Source organism: Microtus pennsylvanicus, chromosome 5 (genome assembly GCF_037038515.1).
Source record: "Microtus pennsylvanicus isolate mMicPen1 chromosome 5, mMicPen1.hap1, whole genome shotgun sequence".
NCBI lineage: Eukaryota > Metazoa > Chordata > Mammalia > Rodentia > Cricetidae > Microtus > Microtus pennsylvanicus.
Window position 1 is genome coordinate 64,547,733 of NC_134583.1, and position 24,884 is coordinate 64,572,616.

Genomic DNA, 24,884 nt, shown 5'->3' on the forward strand with positions numbered 1-24,884 from the left:
GGGAACAAGAAGGAAGTGGTGGGAGGTGTCAATGACAATCAGAAGTCACTGGAGAACAAAAGCAGGCCCAGTTGAGAAGCACAGATTGGGGCTTTTGAAAGTTGAAGTTAGATACCAGAAGCCAACATGAGAGCTTCTGGGATGTTCTTAATTTGGGTTGGATTAAATACCAAAGTTTTATTTGTGAAAACTCACGTTGCTGTTCACCTGCAGCGCCTCTGTTCTTCTGCACGCGAGACTTCAACAGACAATTCTTTTTTTTTTTTCAGACAGGGTTTCTCTGTGTAGCCCTGGCTGTTCTAGGACTCTCTCTCTCTCTCTCTCTCTCTCTCTCTCTCTCTCTCTCTCTCTCTCTCTCTCTCTCTCTCTCTCTGCAGACCAAGCTGGCCTCAAAGTCAGAGATCCAGCTGCCTCTGCCTCCTAAATGCTGGGATTAAATGCATACACCAGCATCACCCAGCTACAAAAGATTCTTTAAAGGACAAAGAATCTTACATTTTGAATCTAGCTCTGCCCTGGCATGAACTCTTTGCATGTTTACTTCTATGTATGGGGAGAAATAAGAGCTGTCCTGCTTGGTTCATGCAGGTATTTTTGGTATGGATCATATAAAATGCAATACATAAATGTACCCTTTAAAACCACTGTACACCACACAACAAAAGGTCATGGATGTTCTCAGCTACCAAAGCATTGTCCCAAACCATAAACAGAGATTGAAAGGAGACAGGACGGTGAAAGGTCAGAGCGCACTGCAAGCAGAACGAGAGCACTGCTCTGTGAGGCCGCACCTTTATCTATTAAATCAAGGTCCATGAATCATTGGAAAACAGGGAGCATGGGGACAGAGGTTTGCAAGCCAATGAATGGTCTGTACCTCCACATTGGCTGTAGCATAAAAGTGCATGGGGGGGGGCAGGTGGTAGTGATGTGGATAGAGGAAGGGTTAAATGATTTGGCAGGTGGAACCTGGGGTGCCTCTCACCTCCTCCTTCATGCCAGTCTCCAGCAACAACATGACACAGGCCTCAATAGGGAGAGCAATCTCACGACCACTCCTCTTCAGGTGTTCCTCCAGGGGTGTACCGAAGGCTGGCTTCTCTGCCCACTTATCTAGAGCAGAAAAGAGCTGGTAAGACCTCTGACCACCTCATGAATCCCTGAGAATTTTCTTTCCATAGAACCAAATGGCTCCTTTGTAGACTGGTGGCTGGGGCTTGGGGAAAGGAGAAACACTCAGACATTTGTAAACGTAAGTGAGCACAGCCCATGTATCAGGCCGGGACAATCACTGGGGGACAGAGGCTCCTAGCACACCCTATGGCACGACTTGCCCAGGGGAGATACTGATGGTGGCCTTGAACCTGTACCACACACAGTGAACACTTGTGGAGCTAGAGCCTTGCATTAAAATACAGGCTACATCTGAGCACACCGTCTTTACTGAAATTGACTCTAGCCATGCAACGCAGGGCTGGCCTCATGGGTAGAGACTCCATCACGTGAAAGGGCAATCCTTGGCATTCCAAATAGGAGTTTTTGTTTGTCATCAAGACCAAAAAAGGTCAAGGGGAAGGCAAAGTAGAAAACACACTGTGGTATGCAATACTGTCCGCTAACCTGCGTCTACTTTAGAAACCTCTGGGAGAAAAACTTTTATGTATGTGGTTCCCAAGCAGCTTGGGCTAAAGGCTGTGCTGATGGTGGCATCATTGTTTTATGACTTTTGGGTCACAGGCCCCAATTCATACACTACAGATCTGAGGCAACTCAGCAGAAACATGCACAATGAAGCAGTCATACAAGAATTTGGAACATGGACATGCTAAATCAGAATATGAGGTGCTCGTTTGGCCTGGCCCGCCTGTGGGCACTGCAGAGGTCTAGTGCTGCCTGGAGAACACACAGAAACCAAAGAAGGAACCAGCACATGAGCCTGTGCAGCTAAGGAAGAGCACATTCTCCCCAGCCTCTGATGGATGGCCCTCCCATCACCACCCAACTGGAGGGCTGGGTCTGGACAGGGCTGTCCAGGGACACTTCCCTCCCCTCCAAGCGTGAGATGGGGCTCCTTCCCCCTATACAGAGAGGAAGGGAGAAAACAAAACACCACAGATGCACAGGCCTAAGAAATGATTGGAAGTTTAAAATGACAGTAAGAGGAAGTGAGGAAAGATGAGAGAAAGGGGTGGAGACAGAAGACAGAGAATAAAAACACAGACCAAGTATATGCCACTCTCAGCTTCTCACCTTTGGCCAAGTCCTAGCCCTGTCCCGGGGAATTTTCTCCTGTCCTACAAGACAGATCTATGACAGTTGTCTAGAAGTCTAGATCTTATCAGAATACTCTGTCCCTTTTACTTAAAGCATTGATGGTCAACCTTGCTCAAAATGGTCATAAGACTGTTTTCTTAGTGGATACATGAGAGGTACTTGGAAGTTTTGCATATGATACCTATAATCACCTCTACAACATATCCAACCCTAGACACTAACGTCAAACAGAAGACAGACAAGCTGGGAGGAAGGAGCCCAATGCCTTGCCCAACTCCTGCTTCCTGTCTCTGTATTCTATTATAAAACTATGGTCTCAGCCCTCAAACTAAAAATCCCAACTTTTTTTTTTTTTTTTTGGTTTTCGAGACAGGGTTTCTCTGTGGCTTTGGAGCCTGTCCTGGAACTAGCTCTTGTAGACCAGGCTGGTCTCGAACTCACAGAGATTCACCTGCCTCTGCCTCCCAAGTGCTAAAATTCCAACTTTTAAAAGAGCAAAATGTCTTTACTGAGAGTCATAATTTCAGTCACGAACCTTGAACAATCTCAAAAGGGAGTTAGGTAGGAGGCAACCAAGAGAACTGCAGCAGCATTTTTGTGGCTGTGTCTCCTGTCAGTCAGCATGCCCTGTGGTGAACGTCCTTGAAGCTGCTCATGGGTCAGGACTGCTACACAGAACACCACTTCCCCACACACGTGCACCAACCAAGGCTCTGCATCTCGACCCCTCAGTGAACTTGTCCAGAGCATCAGAAAAGAACCATAAAAGGGAGATCCAACCCACCACCACCTACCTCATAAATATTTATACAAACTTTAAAACCAATGGCACAGGAGCCACTGTGCTGCCTCTTGCCTTTGGGGCAGCCCACTGCAATCTCTCTTTGGAGTGCCTGTCCTGCCAAATGAACTGCTGCTTAAGCTTTTCCTGTCTCTCCACTCTTCTTTGAGAAGACAAGAACTGCGACCTCCATATCACTGAGAGATGGCTACACTCCGTCCTCTCTTGGGATGCTGTAGTAAACACTAGCAGAGGATGGCTCACCACCTACTGAGGAGTGTCAGCAGCAGGGGGAACAAACGAGAACCTTCTGACCTAGACACAATTCCAAAGGCAAGTTCCAGTTCAAACAACAGGCCTACTTTGTGCCAAGTATTGCAGCAGGCACACAAAATTCATAAGGACCCCTCCCCCCAACACACACTTTCACAGTAAGAGCAACTGAGCTATGAAGGACACATAAGACAGACACATAAACATGTAACAGCCATTAAACAGACAGGACATAATGCTAAGACGTGGCGATCAATGGTATAGACGAGGGTCGCAAACACAGTTGTTGGGCCAGGCTGGAGAGGCTCTGGCTGCAGCCACTCTGAGAGCTGGATGGAGGTCTCCACAGTGGAAAGCATGCTGTGCTGAGATCTTTGAAATATTGACGAGAAGCCTGAGGTCAGGACTGTTCAAAAGTGTCTGGTCTTTCAATGGTGGCAACTAATTTTTAAAATAAATTTGAATGAGCTATGGTTGTTTGCGACTTCTGGTGTAGACCATCAATGTGACAGCAATTGAGAGACAAAGAACTCAGTGCTCGCTGCAGTGGTTAGAGAAGGCTCCTCAAAGGAAAGAGTGAGGCAGGGCATCAAGAAGCAGACAAGCACACATAAGGGAGTTGGCTGGGAACAGCACTAAGGGACAAGGAAATGAAAGTGCAGGGGGCTGGTGGGACAGAAGGAAGGTGGAGCTCAGTGCCAACTACCCAGAACCCAGTCATAGGTAGGCAAGGGGATAGAATGCTGGCTCTCAGGTTTCACAGTTGCAGAGTTTTGTGAAAAAGGCCAGTAAGAGAAGACAAGGAGGGAAAAACAGCTGAGCAGGAGGTCTTGGGTGCTGTCTATGGTCAAAGGCAAAGGAGCACAGATCCAAGGGAACTAACTGATGCTCACAGTGCAGTGAGGCGGGAGGGAGCTGTCAAGATGCAAAATGTCTAGAAAGAAAAACCGGATGAGGGAGGAGAGGAAGAACAGAAGAATGGGAATGGACCTCAGAAAAGGCTGACTGCTGGGTGGTACAGGATCAAAGACATACGGAATCCTAACCTGACTGCTGGGTGGTACAGGATCAAAGACATACGGAATCCTAACTGGGAAGGAAGAATGAAACCAGGAAGATGTCCTCAGTGCTCACCTGGGCTGTGTCAAACACCAAGATTTGGGGGAAAGGTTGCTGTTCCTTGGGGAACTGTAATTTCCTTTAATGGTGGAGTGGGCACATAAAGCAAACTGCAAAGGGTTATGGGTAGGAAGGTGGACAGCAAGGTGGATATTGGAGTTCTCCAGGTTTGGGGACAGAAAGTTCCCACTGCATAATTTTTTTTTCTTTCTAAAGATATGCTGAGTCTTTCTGAGAGAAGGCCACTGAAGAAAAGATGGGCCCAAAAGAAAGGTAGGTACAAAGGCAGGTAGAGGCGAGCGAGTGACCTGGGAAAGACAGAGCACGCTTCTTCACAGCAATGCCTGTCACAGTCCAGCCTTCCCTCTTCTGTCCTGAGCTCCCCTCTGCTCCCCTGACTTTCTGTAGATTTCTCTGAGGAAGAACACTGAACAGGGAAAGTATGACTTAGGAAGCAAGGGCAGCCTGTCCTGAAAAGAACGGCCAGGTAACGAGACACACTGCACTGCACACGGCATTGCTCCAGACCCTATGCTCGCAGTCAGGCTAGAGGAGCTCAGAGTCCACAGTGTAAAGCATCCACACAGAGTAACTAACTCATCAGGACTTCCTGAAACTTAGGAGAACACATGGCATTCTCTAGGGGACCAGCCGCACACACATTTGTGAACACCACACATTTGTCACACTCAGCACCTGGACAGATACCCTTGCAGTACCAGCTCAATGGCTCCACAGGGGATGTACAGTCCGAATGTCAGCTCTCTGTAACTGTGAACTAACAAAGTCAACAACTGTAGACCAAAAGCCTCTGGAAAGGCTGTGGGCACAAGGCACTCGCCTCATATGTGTATGACCATTCACATATGTGTATGACCATCCCTAGTACTACAAGGGAAAAAGGAGAAAAGAAAGAAAAAGATGCTAGAAAAGGCTGATCTGAACCGAGTTTGTAGGAACCTTCGTTTTCTTGTCATTATTTCTCAAACAATGCTATTTTTATGTATTATCATAATACACATTGTAAGTCATCTGGAAATTAAAAACTGTGTGGAGGGTGTTTGCGAACACTATGCTGCTTTACATAAGGGACTTGGAAGGCTGGGACTTTTGTTCTAGAGAACCAATTCCCTCATGGACACCAAGAGGCAATTACAGAAACCCAAAGATAACAGAATAATTTCTGCCTCAACAACTGCCCACATATGCTGATAACTATTCCATAGTAAATCAGTGAGAAATAACAGCAAGAACTGAGATTGGGGGAGGCTTTACATACCCAACTTAAAACTACACACTAGGAGAGAGTTCAACACACTGCTAGACAAAAAAGTTACATGCTTCGGTAGAGCAGACAAAATATCAAAGCTGGTAAGAGAGCAAGAAATGGAAGAAAGAATCTTTCTACTGAAGGTTAGAAAGAGGCAGCCATGGCCTTGTGATTTGATTACAGTAACTGATGTGGCATCAAGGGCTGGCTTGTCAAATTCTTCCTTGAAAAATCTGGAATCCATTTTCTAAAGGGATGGACGCTCTACGGAAAAGACAAGCGCTGGAAAAGGATAATTAGATGGCAGAGACTTGCAAACCTCTTCAAGGAGCAGAGGCTGCTTATCTTCAGTGGAAGGTGTTGGAAAGTGCAATGCTCCGTTAGTGTGTTAATTAGGGTTTGGAAGAAATTAGAGAATGCAGCAAGAATGAAATTACGCTGGGAAATGCTAGGCAGAGAGGCTCATCTCAAGGAAAGGCATGCAGAGGCAGGGTGAAGAAGAACAGAGGCGGGGGAGGGGCGAGAGGAGGCATCAGCGGACACGCAGGTTACATTACCTTGATGGGTGCGCATTTCGGGAAGGGCCTTTTCTAAGACTGCTAATGCTTTTCTATGGTAATCTGCTTGGGCTTCTAATAACTGAGAACAGACCCACATTCAAAAACAAAAGTAACGTTAGCATTGGATGGACACAGACACAATGGTTGAGCAAAACTGAAAATCAACTCTTTCCATAACGCTTAAATCATTCAATCTTTATAACGTGTTAACATTTGGTTGAGGGAAGGTACTTACCGTTACAAAGAATCTGCCGTACTCTCCTTCTTTGGCCATGAAGTTGTACATATCTGCTGCCAGTTGATCCTGGGTAGAAGATGTGTCACTAACATCAGTAAAGAAACTGGCACCTGACAACAACCTCTAGGATTTCTTAGATTAAAGGGGACGTGAGCAGCCACAGGTGAAATGTCTACTGACCGAGTTACTGCACTGAGGCCCGATGGTGCGAGGGCTCAGCCGATAAGGCACCTGCCTCCCTAGAGATGGCTCAGCTGATAAAGCACCTGCCTCCCAAGGGTGAGGACTCGAGTACAGTTGGGTACTATGTATGCAACTGTAATCTGATACTCCTACAGTAAGATGGTGGCCCACACGGGACAATCTCTGGAAGTTTGTGGGTCAACTAGCTTGGGTACACAGTGCTGAACAGAGCCTGACTCAGAGAGAATGGAAGGCAAGGAGCAACACCTAAGACTGTCCTCTGACACCTCCAAACCCACCCACCTATCACCACACAAACACCAAAACAGAAAGAGAAAAGAACAGAAAAAATTTTTGATTGGCATGGAAGGAAATCAGAATGTAAGGGTTAGTGTTAATTCTCAACGTGACAGGATCCAGAAACCTTTAAGAGACAGGCGTCCAAGCACCGCCCCCTACCCACCCTTGAAGGAATGCCTTGGAAGGATTAAGTTAACCAGGTTGGGGTAGAAAGACCCACCCTAAAAGTGTTTGGGTCCTAGACTGTATAAACCTAGATATTTGCTGGTAAAAATCAAAGTGTAGACTATAATTTGGCATTTATTGCCATTTGGGCTCTGGATAACAAAAAGGAGGGAAAAGGTCATATTTCTATTGTCATATAAATATAAAAATGTTTATGGAAAAACCCAGGGTGCTAGAAGCAGTAGTTTTCTGTTAGCAGCAGTAGATGTGGGCAAAGAGAAGGAGAAATGGAAGCAAGACTTCACTCCGTAGCGACACTTTTTAATACGTGAACTAATGTAAATAATCGTTATGTAAAAATTGCTGTTATTTTTATTACCTTGCAGCACTGCACCGAATCTCAGGCCTTGTACATTCTAGGTAAGTTCTCTATCACTGAGCCCAATTTCTGCCTTTTATTTTTAGACAGTGTCACTGATGTCCTAGTTGGCCCTGAGCACTTCCTGTAGCCCAGGCTGGCCCTGAACTTCTAATCCTTTTGTTTTAGCCTCTCAAGTAGCTGATATTACAGGCTTATACCATCAGGACAGAAATTTAAAAGACAGATTTAGCGTTTGAGTATACATTTCTAATGTTTCAAACATGTATCTATAGACATTCTACATGTATACAGAAAACCCAAATATTAGAAAAACAATACATACAGCCTGAGTGAGCTTTGATTTGCTTTGTTTTTCCGAGACAGGGGTTCTCTGTGTAGTAGCCCTACCTGTCCTGGAACTAACCCTTGTGGACCAGTTTGAGGCTGGTCTCGAATGCACAGAGAGCCTCCCTACCTTTGCCTCCCAAGTGCTGGATTAAAGGCGTGTGCGCGCCAGCTTGAGTGAGCTTTTTAATGTATTATCTTCTGTTTTTACCACAAGGTGCACAAAGTTACATGAGGATTCTCTTATTCAGAAATGCACATTAAGAACAACAAATATCCCTTTAGAATAAATGAGAAAGCAAGAAGTAGATTTCCTCAGACCTCGCCTTGCTCCTAACCAGAAAGGGAAGGAAAGAAAAATAACAAACAGTTAAATAAACGCTAAACACAAACTAAAGCTGGGGACAACCTCTGCTGCCCAACACACTGGAACGCGGCAGTCCTGTAGGCTCAAGGATCAGAAAATTGCTAAGCATGGAGCCTGGTGAATTAAGGAAGAACTATATATACATCATGCATAACGACAGCTTATCTTTTATTTTTTGAAACAGGGTCTCACTATGTAGGTTAGCTGTCCTGGAACTCACTATGTAGACCAGGCTGGCTTCAAACTCAGAGATCCACCTGCCTCTGCCTCCAGTGTGATGGAATCAAAGGCGTGTGCCACCATGCCCAGTTTGCTCAAGGACAGTATTTCTAAAGAATTAGATCATCAGCACACGGAGAGAATGGAGCAGTGTCTGTGGGCCGGGCTGAGTCTAGGAAAGAACAATGCCTATGAGACACTCCTCCAGTTCCCAGAACCCCGGAGATAATGCCTTTCTCTACTGGGTTGGACATGTGCCCCTCTAAACATATCATACTCGTAGCAGTCTCGCTGGAATATGAATTTTTTTAGTATTCTTTTTTGTTTCTTTCTCCCTGAGTTAGAGTCTTGTGTAGTAGCCTATGCTGGTCTCAAGCTTGAAGCCAAAGATGACCCTGAACTTCTGATCCTCTAACTTCTACTTCTCAAGTGTTACAGTCACTACTCCCAGTCTGTATGGTTCTGGGACTGAACCCAGAGCTCTGTGCATACCAAGCCAGCATTCTACCTACTAAGCTAAATATGATCCTTTATAAACATAAAAATTGTGGTGCAACTCTGTGAGGTACAGTTTCATTTTTACCTGTTTTATTCAGCATTTAACAGTTTGGAGAACAATAACTGCTATTTTTCCTTTTTTGGTTTTTCAAGACAGGGTTTCTCTGTGTAACAGCCTTGGCTGTCCTGGAACTCACTCTGTAGACCAGGCTGACTTCACAGAGATCCACCTGCCTCTGCCTCCCAAATGCTGGAATTAAAGGTGTGCACCACCAACTGCCCAGCAATAATTGCTATTTTAAGGGTGTGATTGTAACATGGCCCAAACAAACCAAAATGTAAGAGTTCCAACACAACCTAGGAGGAAATGAGTATTTCTGGAAAAAGATGAGCAACAGCAAGAAAAAAAAAATTGAAGATCCTAAGAGTCACCAAAGACTTGCTTCCTTAGCACCTCTAAAAGAAGCGGAATAAGTATCTATTTTCATGACTAGACCTGGGGAGAAAAATATCACTTAGTAATATAGCCAGCATAGAGTTTTTGAAAGTATTTTTGGAATTAAATTTTTGAGAGAAAAAAAATATTATTCTCCTAAATTACAAACCAATTGTTGTAGAAACATTAAAAAAAAAATTCTTCCTGCCTGAAATGGTGGCCCAGGCCTTTAATCCCAGCATTTGGGAATAAGAGGTAGGGGGGAATCTCTTGAATTGAAGTCAGCCTGATCTATAGTGGAGTTCAAGAACAACCAGGGCTACATAGTGAGATCCTGTCTACAAACAAACAAACAAAAAACAAAACAACAAAATCCTTACCTTATTAAAGTAAATAAGAGCAATTCACTATATAATAGATGTCATGTTTATATCAGAAAACCTATACAATACTGCTGTCTTTATACTGCCATCTGTCATTTTAATTGTAACTTTATATTATATTTAGTTTCTTTCCCTCTCTCAACTGATTATTTTTAAGTAAGCCCAGTCAAGTTTTCCTTAAACATCCCACTTGCATTTTAAGATTTATTTTAGTTATTCTTAGGTTATTCCGTGACTGTGCTGTGTATGGGTATGAGCATTTGAGTGTGAGTACCTGCAGAGGCCAGAAGAGGATGCTGGATTCCCCGGAGAAGTGGGGGCAGGTAGTTGTGATCCACCCACTGTGTGCGCTAGGAACTAAATTCAGGTCCTCTGCAAGAGCACTATGGACTCTTTAACCACTGAGCATCTCTCCAGACCCCACTTGGATTTTAAAATATATATTCTTTTGATTGTAAAATAATGTACAGTATTAGAAAATAAAAACTAACCTGTGGTCAGGATGTAGTATATGAGAGGAGAGTAAATAAAAATAATAACAAAATAAAAACTACTCTTCAATATCATTCATAGTATTCTGATATGAACTAGGTGAACACTGAAGAATTTATAACATGACGTTTTGCCTATGATTTACAGAAAACAACAGGCGGCTGAAGGTCTCCCCAGATAAGGGACTCCCATACCTTGCACTGTTCAACTTTGTTCCCAGCTTCATCCATCTCTTCCTTTAGGGTGTCTATTTTGGATGGAAGCCCCTGAAAGTTGGTTCCTGAAGACTTGTGTGCTTGGTTCCACCTGCAAAACAGGAAGAGCCAGATTGAGAAGAAGCAGTGCAATTTTAACCAGGAGGCAGGCCCTGAAGACAGAGACTTCCCTAGCTGACTCCCCTGTACTGGAAGCAGACTCCAGAAGGCCTTCTTTCCTAGGTGTGGCCTCCAGAACAGAAGCAGGCAACACCAGGCACTGGCTTCTCCACAGGCAGGACTCCTGTGGTGCTGGGGGTGGCATTACCAAGAATATCCTATGTCACACAGCACCGCTGCTGGAACACAATCTGTGGACCTTCTTTTCTGCAGGGCCCAATCACTGAGTCCTTGCCATGAGGCACCCTCTTCTGGTTTGATCTGGAATGTTCCCTATATACTAAGAACAAGTCCCTGCTCTTGAGGACTCCGTATGATGCACCTTGTGACCATGTGAGACCTGTGATTGTTCTTAGCAGCAAAAGTTAGAACGTCAAGCCTGTAGCTATGAAAGCATTTCAGATACACATAGGAATAGCAGAGGGGCAGATGCAAATAATGGGTCTGTAACATTATTTCTGGTTTTCAAATATGCTTTGACCCTCTGAATATAGATAATGTCTGGTCTTCTTGAATATTTAAATATCAATAGTATGCACACACAGCATGAAAACCTACACTAGCAACTTTATAAGTTTCCCATTCTGCTGCCCTGCCCTGCAAATGCCATATTGTACCTATTCCCCGTCCCCAGTATGAGGCACAGAACGCTTCCCATGTCTACAGAGGCAAAACAGTCAATGCTGGGCTTGAGAAAAGCACAGAATTTGGAGTGTGACATCTTGTTTGCAGAGCAGTTCCAGCTTATGTAGCTGTGTAACCTGGCATCTAATCTCTGCCTAGGTTGTCTCATCTATTAGGTGAAGCTGATGAATACTGTCTATCTTGCAGAACTAAGACAGGGAATAAAAGAAGGGACAAGCAGCCAGGCATGGTGGCACATACTTTAACCCCAGCACTTCCAGAAGCAGAGGCAGGCAGATCTATGTTGAGTTCGAGGCCAGCCTGATATACATAGTGAGCTCCAGGACAGTCAGAGTTACGTGAGACTATGTCCCAGAACTTCAAAACAAAACAAAACAAAATAAAACAAACAGAAACAAAAAACCAAAAACAAAACAAAAACCCAAAAAGGAGGGGATAGGCACAACTGCCTGCAGAGCATGTACCACAGACTCTCACTGCATTAGATTCCATTTTCCTTCAGCAGAGCCACAGGAACAAGTAAAGGCAAACAAGGAATACTCACCCACTGCAGTTTCTCTGATACCCACTTCAGTTAACTCAGTGAGTATGATTATGGACTAAGAATCAGAGTTGGATATCCTAGGGCACATGTGCTTGAGATGTTCATGTCCTGACAGATAAACTTCTATGTTTTGCTTAGCCAAGCACAGTGAAGGGCGCACACAATTAACTCAATTAACTAAGCAACAGACATTCTTTCTCCTGAGTAAAAACATATGTAGGGGGGCATACTCCTGATCTCGCTGTCTTGCAGGGCTCTAGACACACATGTATACATGACAAGGCCACAGCAGAACTCTCTGTCAGAGTACTAGTCCTGCCATCTGCTATTTCTAGGGCATGGAGTAAATTATACAGTCAGCATGTGTTGGTCTCAGTCTGTCTGTGAAACAATCCTCTTCAGAGAAACAGAAGGTGCTTGTATCAACCCCATCCTGGCCTTTCCAGCCACTTACTCCCGAGGCATTGCTGGCAGAGATGCCTTCAACCCTGCATAGAGCCACAAGGAACTCACAGTGTTCCGTTCGTGAGTCCTTCCCTTCTTGATCATGGAGGTTTAAGACCTCATAAGATGTCCGGATCACAGATCTATTATCTCTCAACTCCAATGTCTTGAGAGTTGTGATCTTGGAAGTGTCAGCCGCCAACCCTTTTCCTATTAAAAGCCTTAGTTTAGAATGTTCTAACAATATCCCCACTGTCATACTTGGAAGGAGGTACACACAGGTTGTGATCTGGCCACTGACAGAGGTGTCTGTCTGACTCTGCCAGGCTTGAATGCTGACCACAGGACAGAATTCTGCTGCATTCATCACTGATCTCACAGCGTCACCTTACCTTGCTCGGACTGAATCCCAGTCCAACACCAGTCTGGCCAGCTGTTTCCTTTGCTTTTGGATGTTGGGAATCTCCACCTAGAAGGAAGAATAGATCATACAGTTACATCTGGGGATTTTAGATGAGTTCTTCAAAGAAGAAAACTTATTTACAATGGATTTTTATTTTTTATTTTTTCAAAGACACAAACTTCCCTTACTTCCCCAAAAAGTTCTACATTAAAGCTGATGCTGATTTAAATTCTAGGCCCACAATAACCATTTACTATCTGATCCCTATCAGGCCGGGCAGCACAAGAACCCACCTCTGCTATGCCGTAGAGAGGGTCCACTATCTCCTTCTCAACAAAGACTTCGTGCTGGGAGAGCTCAAGAGCCAGCTGGTTCTCAGCATCACCACAGGTCTCCAGCATCTTCCTTTAGAGACAAGACACCAAACAACAACCATGCACTCAGAAACAGGTACCAAGTGGTCACGTGGCTGCATTCTACTCTATGACAGGAACATAGCAGCGCACTTCCCAATGCAGCCATTACGAAGTATGCGCATGGGCTATCACCTAAAATACAAGTCCAGATTTATGCTTTAAATGAAATGAACTGAGACTGAAGGGTGGCTCACTGATGCCCTCAGTTCTGACCTGAGAACAGAGGGCTGAAGGGAGGAGGGGAGGACTGTCTCTGGCATATACTTATTGCATAGGGAGATAATGTGTGAACAGTGCAGCCAGAGCTCAAAGAATCAGGTTCTCATGTCAGGTGAAAAGAGTGTTGTCAAAACACCCTGAAAAATTTTAACATGTGCAAAAGGTCACTCACTACGTGTGTCTGTTATTGCATCTGGCTTTAGCAACACTTCCTCTAGAGTTAACACCAAAACTGGGTCTCTAGCTTACCAAGTATAGATGTGGGTTTCTCCCCAGCACCACAAGGTTGAAAACAAGGTTCTCAACTGCAGATGAAGTGGCTGACTAAATGGGCCAAGAACACGGTGCTACTCAAACATCATACTTCCTTTTTGTTTTCCTTAAATACACAGCTGATATAGCCAAAAATATATGTGCAAATATGTAACCCCATTAGCTCATGCCTCCCTCCTGCCTGTCTTCTGCACCATGACCCTCCAGCGGAGCTCTTTTGGCTACAGAAAGGGTGTGGTGTGGTGAGAGGTGGCTGTGGTATCACAGCCAAGCTGAAGAGTTTGAATGCAGGCTTTGTACTCTGCAGCTGTGTGGTCTCAGGCAGTCTCCCTGCCCTTTCTCCTGCCAGCATCCCTCGTGTAAAATGGAAACGTTAGTACTGTCTACTTCCTAGGTTGTTTTGAAGGCTAAGTGAACTAATACCTGGAGAGAATTCGGACTGGGCTTGTACGCAGCATCACTGCTGTGAGGAAAATGACATCAGCACAAGGAAGCAAAGATGGAGATATGCACTGGTTTTAATTTAAAAAATCTTGAAGAAAAAACTTAAAATTTTCTAAACATACACACAGTACGTGAGCACACATGTGTGGTGATAAGCATTCTAATTACCCAGATAAAATCATTATATATCATACCACCATAGACCATAAGTATACAATTATATATGTATCAATTAAAAATAAATATATGTTAAAAAGAAAATAGACTAGATATAACATTTTGAAGATAAAACAACTACCACATAAGCCACATAATTTAGGAAATGCATTCTTTTGAAACCACCACCTTCTGTGTTTTGATGGCCATACTTAAAGTCAGTGACTCAGAAGGACCGAGAAGGACTTGTCAATACTAACTCAGAGCCTACATTGTCATCGGCAAGTCTACAAGTTCATGCATAAACATGGGGAACACATCCTGACTCCCTGTGCATGGTTCCTTTTCTACCCAATTCCATCCAAACTCCTAATAGAGAAAGACATTCCCAGCACCCCTGCCCTGGGTGCTGCTCCCCTGATGAAATAGACCCCACTGCTGTGCTCTGAATTCCTATGGTGGCTGCCAGACACAGCAGCTGTGCACTTCCCCCAGACTCTGGGCCAAGGGCTCTCCAGAGCACCACTCTTACCCCAGAAGAGACTCTTCTAGCTGGGCTGAAGCCTCTTGCAAGTTCTGGGCGAGCGCTGTCAGAGGAAGCTTTTTCTGGAAGGCAAAGATAAGGTGGGTTTTTATCTGCCGTTCACAACCATTCTCATTGGTCTGCTTCAGGTCACTCTGGGTACCCCTGCCCTCCAGGAAATCTGTAGAAGGAAAAGAGTTGTCCCTGTAGCTCAGCCTGCGGCTGTCCTTGGACTAAATTAACTCAGGTGTCCTGGCACACAGGGTGTGTTCAGCACACGGAGTGTGCCTCCCACATGGGGAATGGCCAGCACGTGGTGTGTGTCCAGTACATGGGGAGTGGCGAGCATAAGGGGTGTGCTCAGCACACGGGGAGTGCTCCCACAGAGGTGTGCTCACCTGGGGCTCAGCAGCTGCTACTGTTGCTGCTGTTGTTATTGTTACTAATTAATCAGGTGCATAGAAGTGCAGATAAGTATTACTTATCTGAAATCTTGGGACCACAAGTGTTTTAGATTTTTAGGCTTTGGAATAGGTGCACTGCCTTTACTGATTAAATACCCTGAACATGAAAATCTAAAATGTGAAATGGTCCAAAATCTGTACTCATAAAGGTTTTAATTTAAAAACATTTTGGATTTTAGATTTTAATTTAATTAAAAATAAAAAATCATTAAAAAGTAATTCATTTGCGGTGTGTGGGAGGGTATACCTGCACTGATGCCAATGTGGAAGTCGGAGGACAATTTGTGGAGTCAGTTCTCTCCTTCCTCCCTGTAGCCCTCTGGAACTGAACTCAAGTCATCTAGCATGATGGCAAGCACCTCTACCAGCTGAGCCATCTTGCTGACCCTTGTTTGTTAACAGGGTCTCCTGTATCCTGAGCTGGCTTTGAACTCACTACGTAGCCAAGGATGACTCTGAACTTCTGATACCTCCGTATCAACATCCCAGAGTGCTAGAAATAAAGGTAAGAACTGTTACGCCCAGTCTGGTGCTGGGGACTGAATCAGAGTTTCACGCATGCCAGGCCAGCCAGCACTCTATCAGCTGGGTAGCAAAGTTTCAGGGTTTCAGATTGTGTTCTATGAACAGAACTTGCTCTCTAAATATCATCACAAGTAAATACAATAAAATGTTCAACTTCAAAACTTAAGCTAGAACATTCTTAATCTGGGTCTTGATTTGGCTATAATCCTAAAATTCAGCTTTAAATATTTAAAAATAGCTGAACAACTTTTGTGGTGTTTCTAAGCACAAAGCCAATCATTTTCCCATCAGTGATCTGTTCTTTATCAGCAATAGGATCATCTGACCAGGGGAATCAGACCCAGAGGTGAAATGGCTAGCCTGGAGCCTCCCAGAGCGCAGAAGTGCAGACCTCACTACTGATCAGCAACACAGCCCCAGTCTGGCTGGCATTATCTCAGAGCACACGGAGAAGAGAAGAGGCCTGGAAAGTAACAGAGGCTGCTTCTAACAACGTGGAGCTTGCATTCTGTAAAGCCACCTCACTCTGCCTTCCCAGTGAAGAGGACACAAGGTCAGACATTGCCTATTGCCTGCTTGCCTGAATCCATGGCTTGTGCCATTTGGGAGTCCTTCTAGACAGCCATCCACGAAAGTACCAATAGTGGTGCTCTGGGGGAGGGAGTGGGTGGGAGAAACAGGTCTGGGACAAACTTCACTCATGTTCTTTTGCACATTCTGAATTCAAGTTTATCCACATGGCTGGAGAGATGTCTCAGCAGTTAAAAGCGCTTGCTACTCTTCCATATGACCTGGGTTTGATTCCCAGCAACCATAAGGAGACCACCACTAGCTGCCGTGCTCTCAGAACAGAAAGATCTGAGCATGACTAAGGATAATTCAAGGTTTGGGTGAGCTCCTTTCAAAAAGAGATGAAATGTAAGATAAACATAGTAATCAAAAGAGACAGACTTCATGCAATTCTAGAACTCCATGGGTCTAGGAGGAAAAAAAAATCATAAAGAACCTATTTGAGAAGTGCCATTCGTGATTCCTGACTCTACAGCTGTGATCCTGTTTCCTGAAACACATAAACAAGGAAATGCCGCTGAACGAATGGGTGAATAGCTCTCCATTGATGACGGCAACCACAGAGAGGCCAGCCGAGCGCTCTTAAAGGCTCACTTCATGAGTTCTGCTATGTCCGCTCGGGCTCACAGAGCTGAGAGAGCTGTTCTCCATCCCTCTTCCCACCCTCTGTCTCCTCCCATGTGGTGGAGCTATTGCTATGCCCTTGGGAGACATCTGCTTCCTGGAGTCCCTCTCCATAGCATATGCTCTCCTGAGGACTCCTATTTTCTCATCACTGTCATGGCAACTCTTCTTGACTCTCCCCAGAACCTTTCATTTGGCACAATTGCTTGAAGCTGTATATAAAAACAAAAAACAAACTAAGGTATCAGACATCAGGATGAAGCCCTTGCTCCTCTTGCTGGCATGTTCCCACCGCTACCAGTAACTCTCCTCTTTACAGCCCAGGCACTGACTACTCCTTTGCTATCTGTCCCCAGCCCTCCCATCGCATCCTACGCACGTTTTATTCACTATGTTGTTTTGCAATTACTCAGTGGTGGCATCCATCACCCAGCTGGGCCATGAGCACATTCGTTCAGTTTTATCTCTAGCACTCAAACATATTTGATAAACATTCTGTTTGCTTTCAATGACTAGGTGTGGCGGTTGGGAAGACAACGGAAACAAATAGGACATGGCTGTGTAAAGGACAATGCTATATTTAGGGACTGCTGGTATTATGTGGCTGGACTGCAGTGGGAATGAAGGAAGCAAGAGACAAAGAAGCTGCAAAATGGAATTAGAATACAAAGAGCTTAAGGCATGCCAAAGAGTCTGACTGTATTCTAGGCAATGGTAACCAGCAGAGCCCCTCGAGAGGTCCCACTCGTTTTTCGGACCCCTCCTTGTGTCCAGGTACGCTACCAGTAGCACAGAATATTCAGTATCTTCTCACCTTGGCGACTGACTCTGATAATAAGACTGAAGCCTGACTAGAAAGGATGAAAACTGGAGGCAGGAAATGTGGTTCAGCAGGGAACCAGGACAACAGCCCACACAGTTCAGTTCAGGTATTCAGGATAGCCAGGTCTCACCTTAAGGAGCAGGTAGGGATGAGGCAGGGTTGAGGAATTTTAAAGATATCCACAATGAGAGTCACAGGGCTGACTAGCAAGGCAGCTACAGGAGGGCGGAGACAAGGATGGAAGGTCAGCGGAGCAGAAGCCAAGCTGGAAGAGGAGCAGTGGGAACAGAAGCAATGACTCGGTCTGTCTCTGAGAGGCAGACCAAACCCAGAGGTGTATGCAAATGTCCACTCCATTTACATAATTGCAGAATCCTAACTATTGTGCAAGGCTGGGAAAACCTTATGGTCAGATGCCCTGTAAGTAACTGTGGGAAACAAAAGAAGCAACAGACACTAGCTTCCTGGTGCACCACTCAACTGTCATTTGAATGTGGCTCCAAGATGCATCTACTACTCACATGTCTCCTCTCGGCATCGGTGCCATGCTGACCCTGGAAGCACGCTAGCAAACGCTTATGCGAATGGTGGCACATTGACCGCACAGTGTCCAGGCGCCGCTCAATCTGTCAAAGCAGAGACAAAAGGTCTTAAGGAGAAATCCAGCTTCTTCCACGTGTGGTGTGTGTACAGAGGTAGGAAAAGCAAACTGCAGTGAAACTTCACAGCTCTTGGGTGTTGACAGAGAGCCCCTATTCACTCACACCACAGTTCTTACTGCTGACACTTGAAAGTCCTGGGTTGCAGGAGGCTGTCCTGTACACTGTGGTTGTTAACAGCATCTCTGGTCTCTACTTATCAGATGCAAGGAACACTCCCCTCCTCAAGATGTCAATATCTCCAGGAAAGCAAGAGCTGGCTTCTTTATACTGAAATGTTCTAGAATCCTCCAAAGCTGAACCTGTTCCAGCTAAGAAGACATTCATGACTATGCCTATGAGGCCAAGAGTGGCAGTCAGTTTACTGGCTAGAGCACCATCAAAGCTCTGGTCCATTCAAACAAACTCCTATCTAGGGTCACATGGGAAAAGTCAATTGGGACACCAGAAGCACAGACAATGGGGTCTTCCTCACAGGGCAGGAGACCCACAATCCACATAGCACAACTGAAACAAGACCAGTATCAAAAACCTTCATACTAGGTTTCAGGTAGGTTTTGGTTTCTGTTTAAAGACTCCCCATAGTAGAATGGACACCCAGCAGTAAGAAACACTGACCCAGGGACCCACACATCTTGAATAGTCTCCCAAAATAAGACTGCTTGGATATAGCTGTTTATGGCAATGAGGACTGCTTGTTACAGAAAGGAATGCCAAAAATGTGTATTCTGATGACTCATGAAGACTGAGAGCAAGCCTCAGGGATGCTTTCTAGCCTAACGAGAAATCAGCAAATTCAAAGCAGAATACATTTTGACCCCTAGTTGCTTTGTAGCTGTTTCTCAAAGGTACCGGGTACTAGATGCTTCTCTTTCAGGGCTGTGACATGCAGACAAGCTGACATTCAGGAGCATGTGCCACAGCACCTCCCATGCACAGTGGCCACAGGTCAGAGCACCTGAGAACTAGCACTCTCCATTTGCCACAAGAGCAAATGAAATAATTGAAATCCTGGCACTTTTTACCAACACGCCAACTCCATGAGGACAGGAACCCTGTCTGTTTTGTTCACTGGTTTCCCCAGGTGCCTAGACTAGTGGCTGCTACAGGATCAGAAAGGTCTCTACTTTTGACTATGGTAGACAAGTACCTAGTACCCTCCTGTGCCTGGTCTTAGAAAAGCAACAGGGAATACAGTCCAGTCTCTGCCTGCCGGGATTCACAGCCTCCTGGGGCAACACCATGCTACTAAAATAAAAGGCAGCTCCGGCAGAGAGAGATGGGGGAAGGAGGCAGTGTTACCTCAGAGGCAGGCTAGCAATACATACCTGGTAGCCTGGAATAGAGAAAGAGCAAAACCAAACCCCTCTCTCAGGCTCCAGTGTCAGGACCCCCCACCATTTGGTTCATTCTCTCACTAGTCCTCCCAGTAAGCCCATTGGGTAGAGACAAGATTGGTGGAAACTGAGGCACTGGGGGACTAACTCAAACCTAGGCCACAGGGCCAGCTCGAGGCAGACCTGTAGTGGAGTTAGCAGTGGGAACCATTTTTCCCCCCTTCAAGTTAAAAACAGTAGAAAAGAAAAAGGAAAAACATCTGTAGCACTTACAACAAAGAACAGTCTGTTACCAAACCAGGGTGGTCCAGCAGGGGCAAAGCTTTCACACTCCACAGACAACAATGAAGAGCTACCTCTGAGCGCCATCAGCCCTTGGCTCTCTGATCTCAGAACTTCAAGGATTAAAAGAGATAATGTGTATTACTGGGGCAGGATGGCATGAAAACCTAGCTAAGACTTGGCTGACACAAACAGTACTTCAGGAAGTCAGAAAATGAATTTAAAATATGTGCCCTGAACTAAGAAATGTCAAGAATGTAACTCTCTAACAAATCTTTTGTGTTGTTTTCTGACACAAGGTCTCACTATACACATGCACACACACACACACACACACACACACACCACGGCAGAGACTGGCCTTGAACCTAGAATCTCCCTGCCTTGAAAGACAAGAGGGAGAACACAGGCTTGGCCTGCTCTAGGGTCCAATCCCCAGCACCAAACCCCAAATCAAGCGGCCCTCCACATCTATGGTTTAACATCCTTGTAGTTAGCCAACTACAGACCAGAAAACATTCAAAGCAAAAATGTTTTTGTAAGACCATGTGTGCACTTCTCATTGCCGTTCTCTGAACAACACAGCACTAACATCGTTCAAGGCGCTGAGTAACCAAGAGGGGATTTAAAGTGCAGACGAGGCTGGCATGAGACTCAGTGGCAGAGCACTGCCTACTATAAGTGAATAAATAAATAAGAATGCTATCTAAAGGATATCGTACAAGCTAAATTCAAATGCTGCATTGTTTTGTGTGAGAACATCTAGAATTAATCTGTCCATGGAAACCGAGATGACTATATTCTACCTGCAGACTGCTGACACAATTTGAAATGTCTGGCAGGCTGTGATGAAGCCCTTTTCTGACTGAGGAAGGGATGACAGTCTGCGGGGACCAGAGACTCACTGGAGTAGACAGACTGCTGTGTAAGTTAAGGAACCACAAGGATGAGCAGTTTAACAAAGACTCCATGCAGCCAAGGCTCACTCTCCCTGAGCCTTCTGTAGTGGGTGGAGATGTGAGCAGAGATGAGGCATAGAAAGGCCCCAGTGTCTTTTCCAAGACCAAAGACAGGGAAACATATTGACAGATGGACTAGAGTGGCCCTGGCCATGGTATCCTGGCAGGAAAATGGAGGAAGGTCTGAGCTGATGACACAATGTGTCCCAGACCTCCAGCTGGTTATGCTAGATCTAGCCATAAACAATACAAGCCTAAGTCCTGAGACCCGAGCAGCCCAGAGATGGGGAGAAGCAGCAGGAGCAGGAGAGTCTCTCTAGGTTAGAGCTCTAGGTTAGAGCCAATGGGGCCTCTAGCAGTGGGCAGGACCTGTCCCCTCAGGGGCAGCATCACAGCAGTGGATCAGAGTACCAGCCAGCCCAGAGCTTGTGGTCAGGCCACTGTGCCTGGGGACAAACTGGGCCCTGCCCCATCCCCAAACTTGGAGCTTGGGAGCAGGAACTCCCAAGATGACAGAGGGTTTCAGATCCCCTCCTCTCACCATCCCATCTCACGCTTCTCTGTTCCCACTCAACGCCACGCTAATTCAGTTATTCTGTTCCACCTAGGAAAGAGGAAGTGAAAGGCCTCAAAGAGCCAAGTCTCACCATGTCTACGTCACCCCCCCCCCCCCCCCGTCCCCAAGTCTTCCCTTCTAACTATCTCCTTTGTTGGGTTTGAACCCAGGGCTTGTGCATGCTAGGGAAGAGCTTTACCAGAGTCACACTGCCAGCAATAGACTTATTATTTGTTTTCATTTCATGTCTTTAAAGAGATTGTTTTAAGACAACTTTATTTTGATAGGCCTAGAAGTGTAGACCTCATGGGAGGCTAAGGTAGAAGGGCCGACAGACAGTTCAAGGCCTGGAAGGGCTACAGAGTAAGTCTGAGGCCAGCCTGGGCAAAGCAGTGAGAGCTTGTCTCATAAATGACAATAGCTGGTGGTGTAGCTCAGTGCTAGAGCGCTCGCCCAACATGCATGCATGCAACTGACCTGGGTTGTGATCCTAGTCATGAAAAACATGTATTTTGTTACCTGTAGCAGATCTTCACTCAGGACTTCTGTTTTCTCAGCTCTATGGGAAAAATAAAATTCAGAATTAGAAGTGCAGGAAAAGTAACCTGTGAAACTTAAAAATGGGTAACTGGGGATTTCCAACCAAACAAGCAGGAAGAAACTTACATTACAGGGCAACTTAAGCAAAACCAAAGGAAAACAAACGAACATGCTGAGCAGCATCCCAACAGAAGGCCATGGTGTGGGGCTGTGGGGAGTCTCACTCACAGCCTTTCTCCAGGGTTGGTCACACAGCATTCCAGACTGAGTCTGTGTGTCCAGAGTATGATCCTGCATTAGAAAGGCCCACACAGGCCATGCTTTGAGAACCACCTCCTTTGAGAACCGTCTTCTGAAGGTTCAACTTCAGGCACTAAAATGATCAATCTAAGTTTTCATGCCAGCCCTACTGAGAGAAGTCTGTCCTGAATCTCTACAGCTTGGACCTCACACACCACAGTGGCAAAGGCTCCTCCTTTCTTTAATGTCAAGGGGAAAGGGAGTTCTTTCCCAGGGCGGTCTTTGCAGGGCTCTGCCGTCAGAGCTCCTTCTGTCAATTACCTAGGTTGCAAAATAGGTTGACAGAAAATTAGAACACAAAAGGCACAAATTAGGAGAGATCGATTGTGGACTCTTAATGGATCTCAAAGATTGTTAGGAGCTATTTCCAGTCTAGACTAGCTGTTGGGATAACACCTGACCTAATAGTTCATTTATGCAAAACCTTAGATGGTGACAAAGACTTAAATAGTCCCAGAGAATTAACAGCTGAAGCGGAAAAAAGAATTGATGATAGTTGAAGAGAAATTACAGGAGGCAAATGTAAATAGAGTGAATCCAAATCTTAGTTGTATTCTAGTCATATTGCCTTCCAGAATTTCCCCTACAGGAATTTTAATGCAGAGTGAAGATATTATCTTAGAATGAATCTTTTTACCACATACACCAAGGAAAAAATTAAAAACTTATGTCGAAAAAGTCTCTGAATTAATTATAAAAGAAAAATTGAGACTTTGTCAACTAGCAGGTATAGACCCAGCAGAGATTATAGTTCCTTTTACTGCCGATGAAATTAGAAAATTATAGAAAGACAATGAACCTTGGCAAAGAGCTTGTGCTATTTTCGGGGGGGGGGGAATTAATAGCAATTATCCCAAAAGTGATAGAATTAACCTTACAAAGAGAACTACTTGGATTCTTCCCCGAATTGTATGTAATGCACCAATAACTGGAGCCTGGACATTGTATACAACTAGGTTAAAAATCAGAAGAATTAAGTAAGGTGGAACAAAGCCCTTATAATTCTGTCTAAAAGGCACAATTATATGCTATTCTCATGGTGCTAAGGGATTTTAAAGAACCTCTCAATATAGTTACTGACTCACAATATGCAAAAGGAGTTGTCTTGCATATTAAAACTGCTGAATTTATACCAGATGATACAGAATTAACTTCACTGTTCATACAGGTTCAAGATACAATCATGAATAGGCTCTGTCCTATACACATAACACAAATCTGATCCCATATGGGTCTGCCAGGTCCTCTAGCACAAGGTAATACAGAAACTGATTATTGACTAGAAGTGTGCTGAAGGCCTCAGAATTTCATAAGAAACATCATGTCAATAGCAAAGGTTTAAAGAAAGAGTTTTCTATTACATGACAACAAGCTAAGGAGATTATAAAGAGATGCCCTACTTGCTCTTTCTATAACCAAACACCATTACCAGCAGGGAGTAACCCAAAGGGTACTAAAAGGAATAAGGATCTGGCAGATGGATGTGTTCCACTTTACAGAATTTAGAAAATTAAAATATGTATACCACATATCTTATTCAGGTTTTCAATGAGCAACTGTCTTGAGCTCAGAAAAGGCTGATTCAGTAATCACACATTTATTAGAAGTTATGACCATGCCATCATGGGTATCCCTGCACAAATAAAGACAATGGTCCAGTATATGTGTCTAAGAAAATGAACCGGTTTCTTGCTTATTAAAATATAAAGCATATTACAGGTATACCAAACAATCCTACAGGTCAGGCAGTTATAGAAAGATCAAATTGAACTATAAAGGATATACTAAACAAATAGAAAGGGATGGAAAATACCCCCAGAAATAGATTGCATAATGCTTTATTAACCTTGAATTTTCTTAATGCTAATGAAAAAGGAACAACAGCAGCAGAGACATTGAATAATAGAAAAAACTTCTGAATTAAATCAGCCAGTATATTTCAAGGAGTGCTGACCTCACAATGGAAACCAGGAGATGTGCTACGTTGGGGAAGGGGTTTTGCTCTTATTTCCACAGGAGAAGAGAAGCTATGGATACCATCAAAATTGATAAAAATTCAGTTTGAAAAAAAGAAACCTCTTGAGAAAGAGAAATGACGGCTTTATCCACAGAGGTGGCAATCATACAGGTGGTAAGAAAACCTCATAGTGATTGGGGCAGGGTTCTGTTCTTGTCTTTGCAGGAAAATATTTGAGTAGAGAGACCTTGGACATCTAGATGCCTAAAGACAAAAAGATATCAACAAGCAAAAAGAAATCTGCCTTATGATGCTGTATTATCTACATGGTTAAATTTGATTATTTGGACACGTATACATCTCTACTTAAAATTAAGAGCTGGCTTTGGAGTTGGACAATGGCTATTCTCTAAATCCAAGCATGTTGTTAAAATTCAGAATTTCTGTCTCAGGTGAAGAAAAATTCAGAATTTCTGTCTCATGTAAGGAGCCATCTGGTATGGGACAGAAAGAAGATAGATTTTAAGGAAATATTTTAGTTGTCTCCATGCCCATTTCGTTTATATCATATCTTTCATTGAAT

The 24,884-nt window shown here is 44.5% G+C and overlaps 1 protein-coding gene across 7 annotated transcripts in view; it reads right to left on the reverse strand.

Moving 5' to 3' along the window:
* Positions 1 to 24,884, reverse strand: part of Arhgap17 (Rho GTPase activating protein 17) — a 98,943-nt gene that overhangs the window by 30,742 nt on the left and 43,317 nt on the right. For all 7 annotated transcript variants that reach the window (XR_012910611.1, XM_075972124.1, XM_075972125.1 and 4 more), the window contains exons 2-10: positions 22,024 to 22,063; positions 18,233 to 18,337; positions 14,715 to 14,788; positions 12,968 to 13,079; positions 12,664 to 12,740; positions 10,459 to 10,570; positions 6,513 to 6,581; positions 6,275 to 6,356; positions 986 to 1,113 (exon numbers count right to left, since the gene is read on the reverse strand). Coding sequence is in view for 6 of the 7 variants with exons in the window: in XM_075972124.1 (XP_075828239.1) it covers positions 986 to 1,113; positions 6,275 to 6,356; positions 6,513 to 6,581; positions 10,459 to 10,570; positions 12,664 to 12,740; positions 12,968 to 13,079; positions 14,715 to 14,788; positions 18,233 to 18,337; positions 22,024 to 22,063 (799 nt within the window). In the remaining variant the exon portion in view is untranslated. The remainder of the gene's footprint in view (positions 1 to 985; positions 1,114 to 6,274; positions 6,357 to 6,512; positions 6,582 to 10,458; positions 10,571 to 12,663; positions 12,741 to 12,967; positions 13,080 to 14,714; positions 14,789 to 18,232; positions 18,338 to 22,023; positions 22,064 to 24,884) is intronic.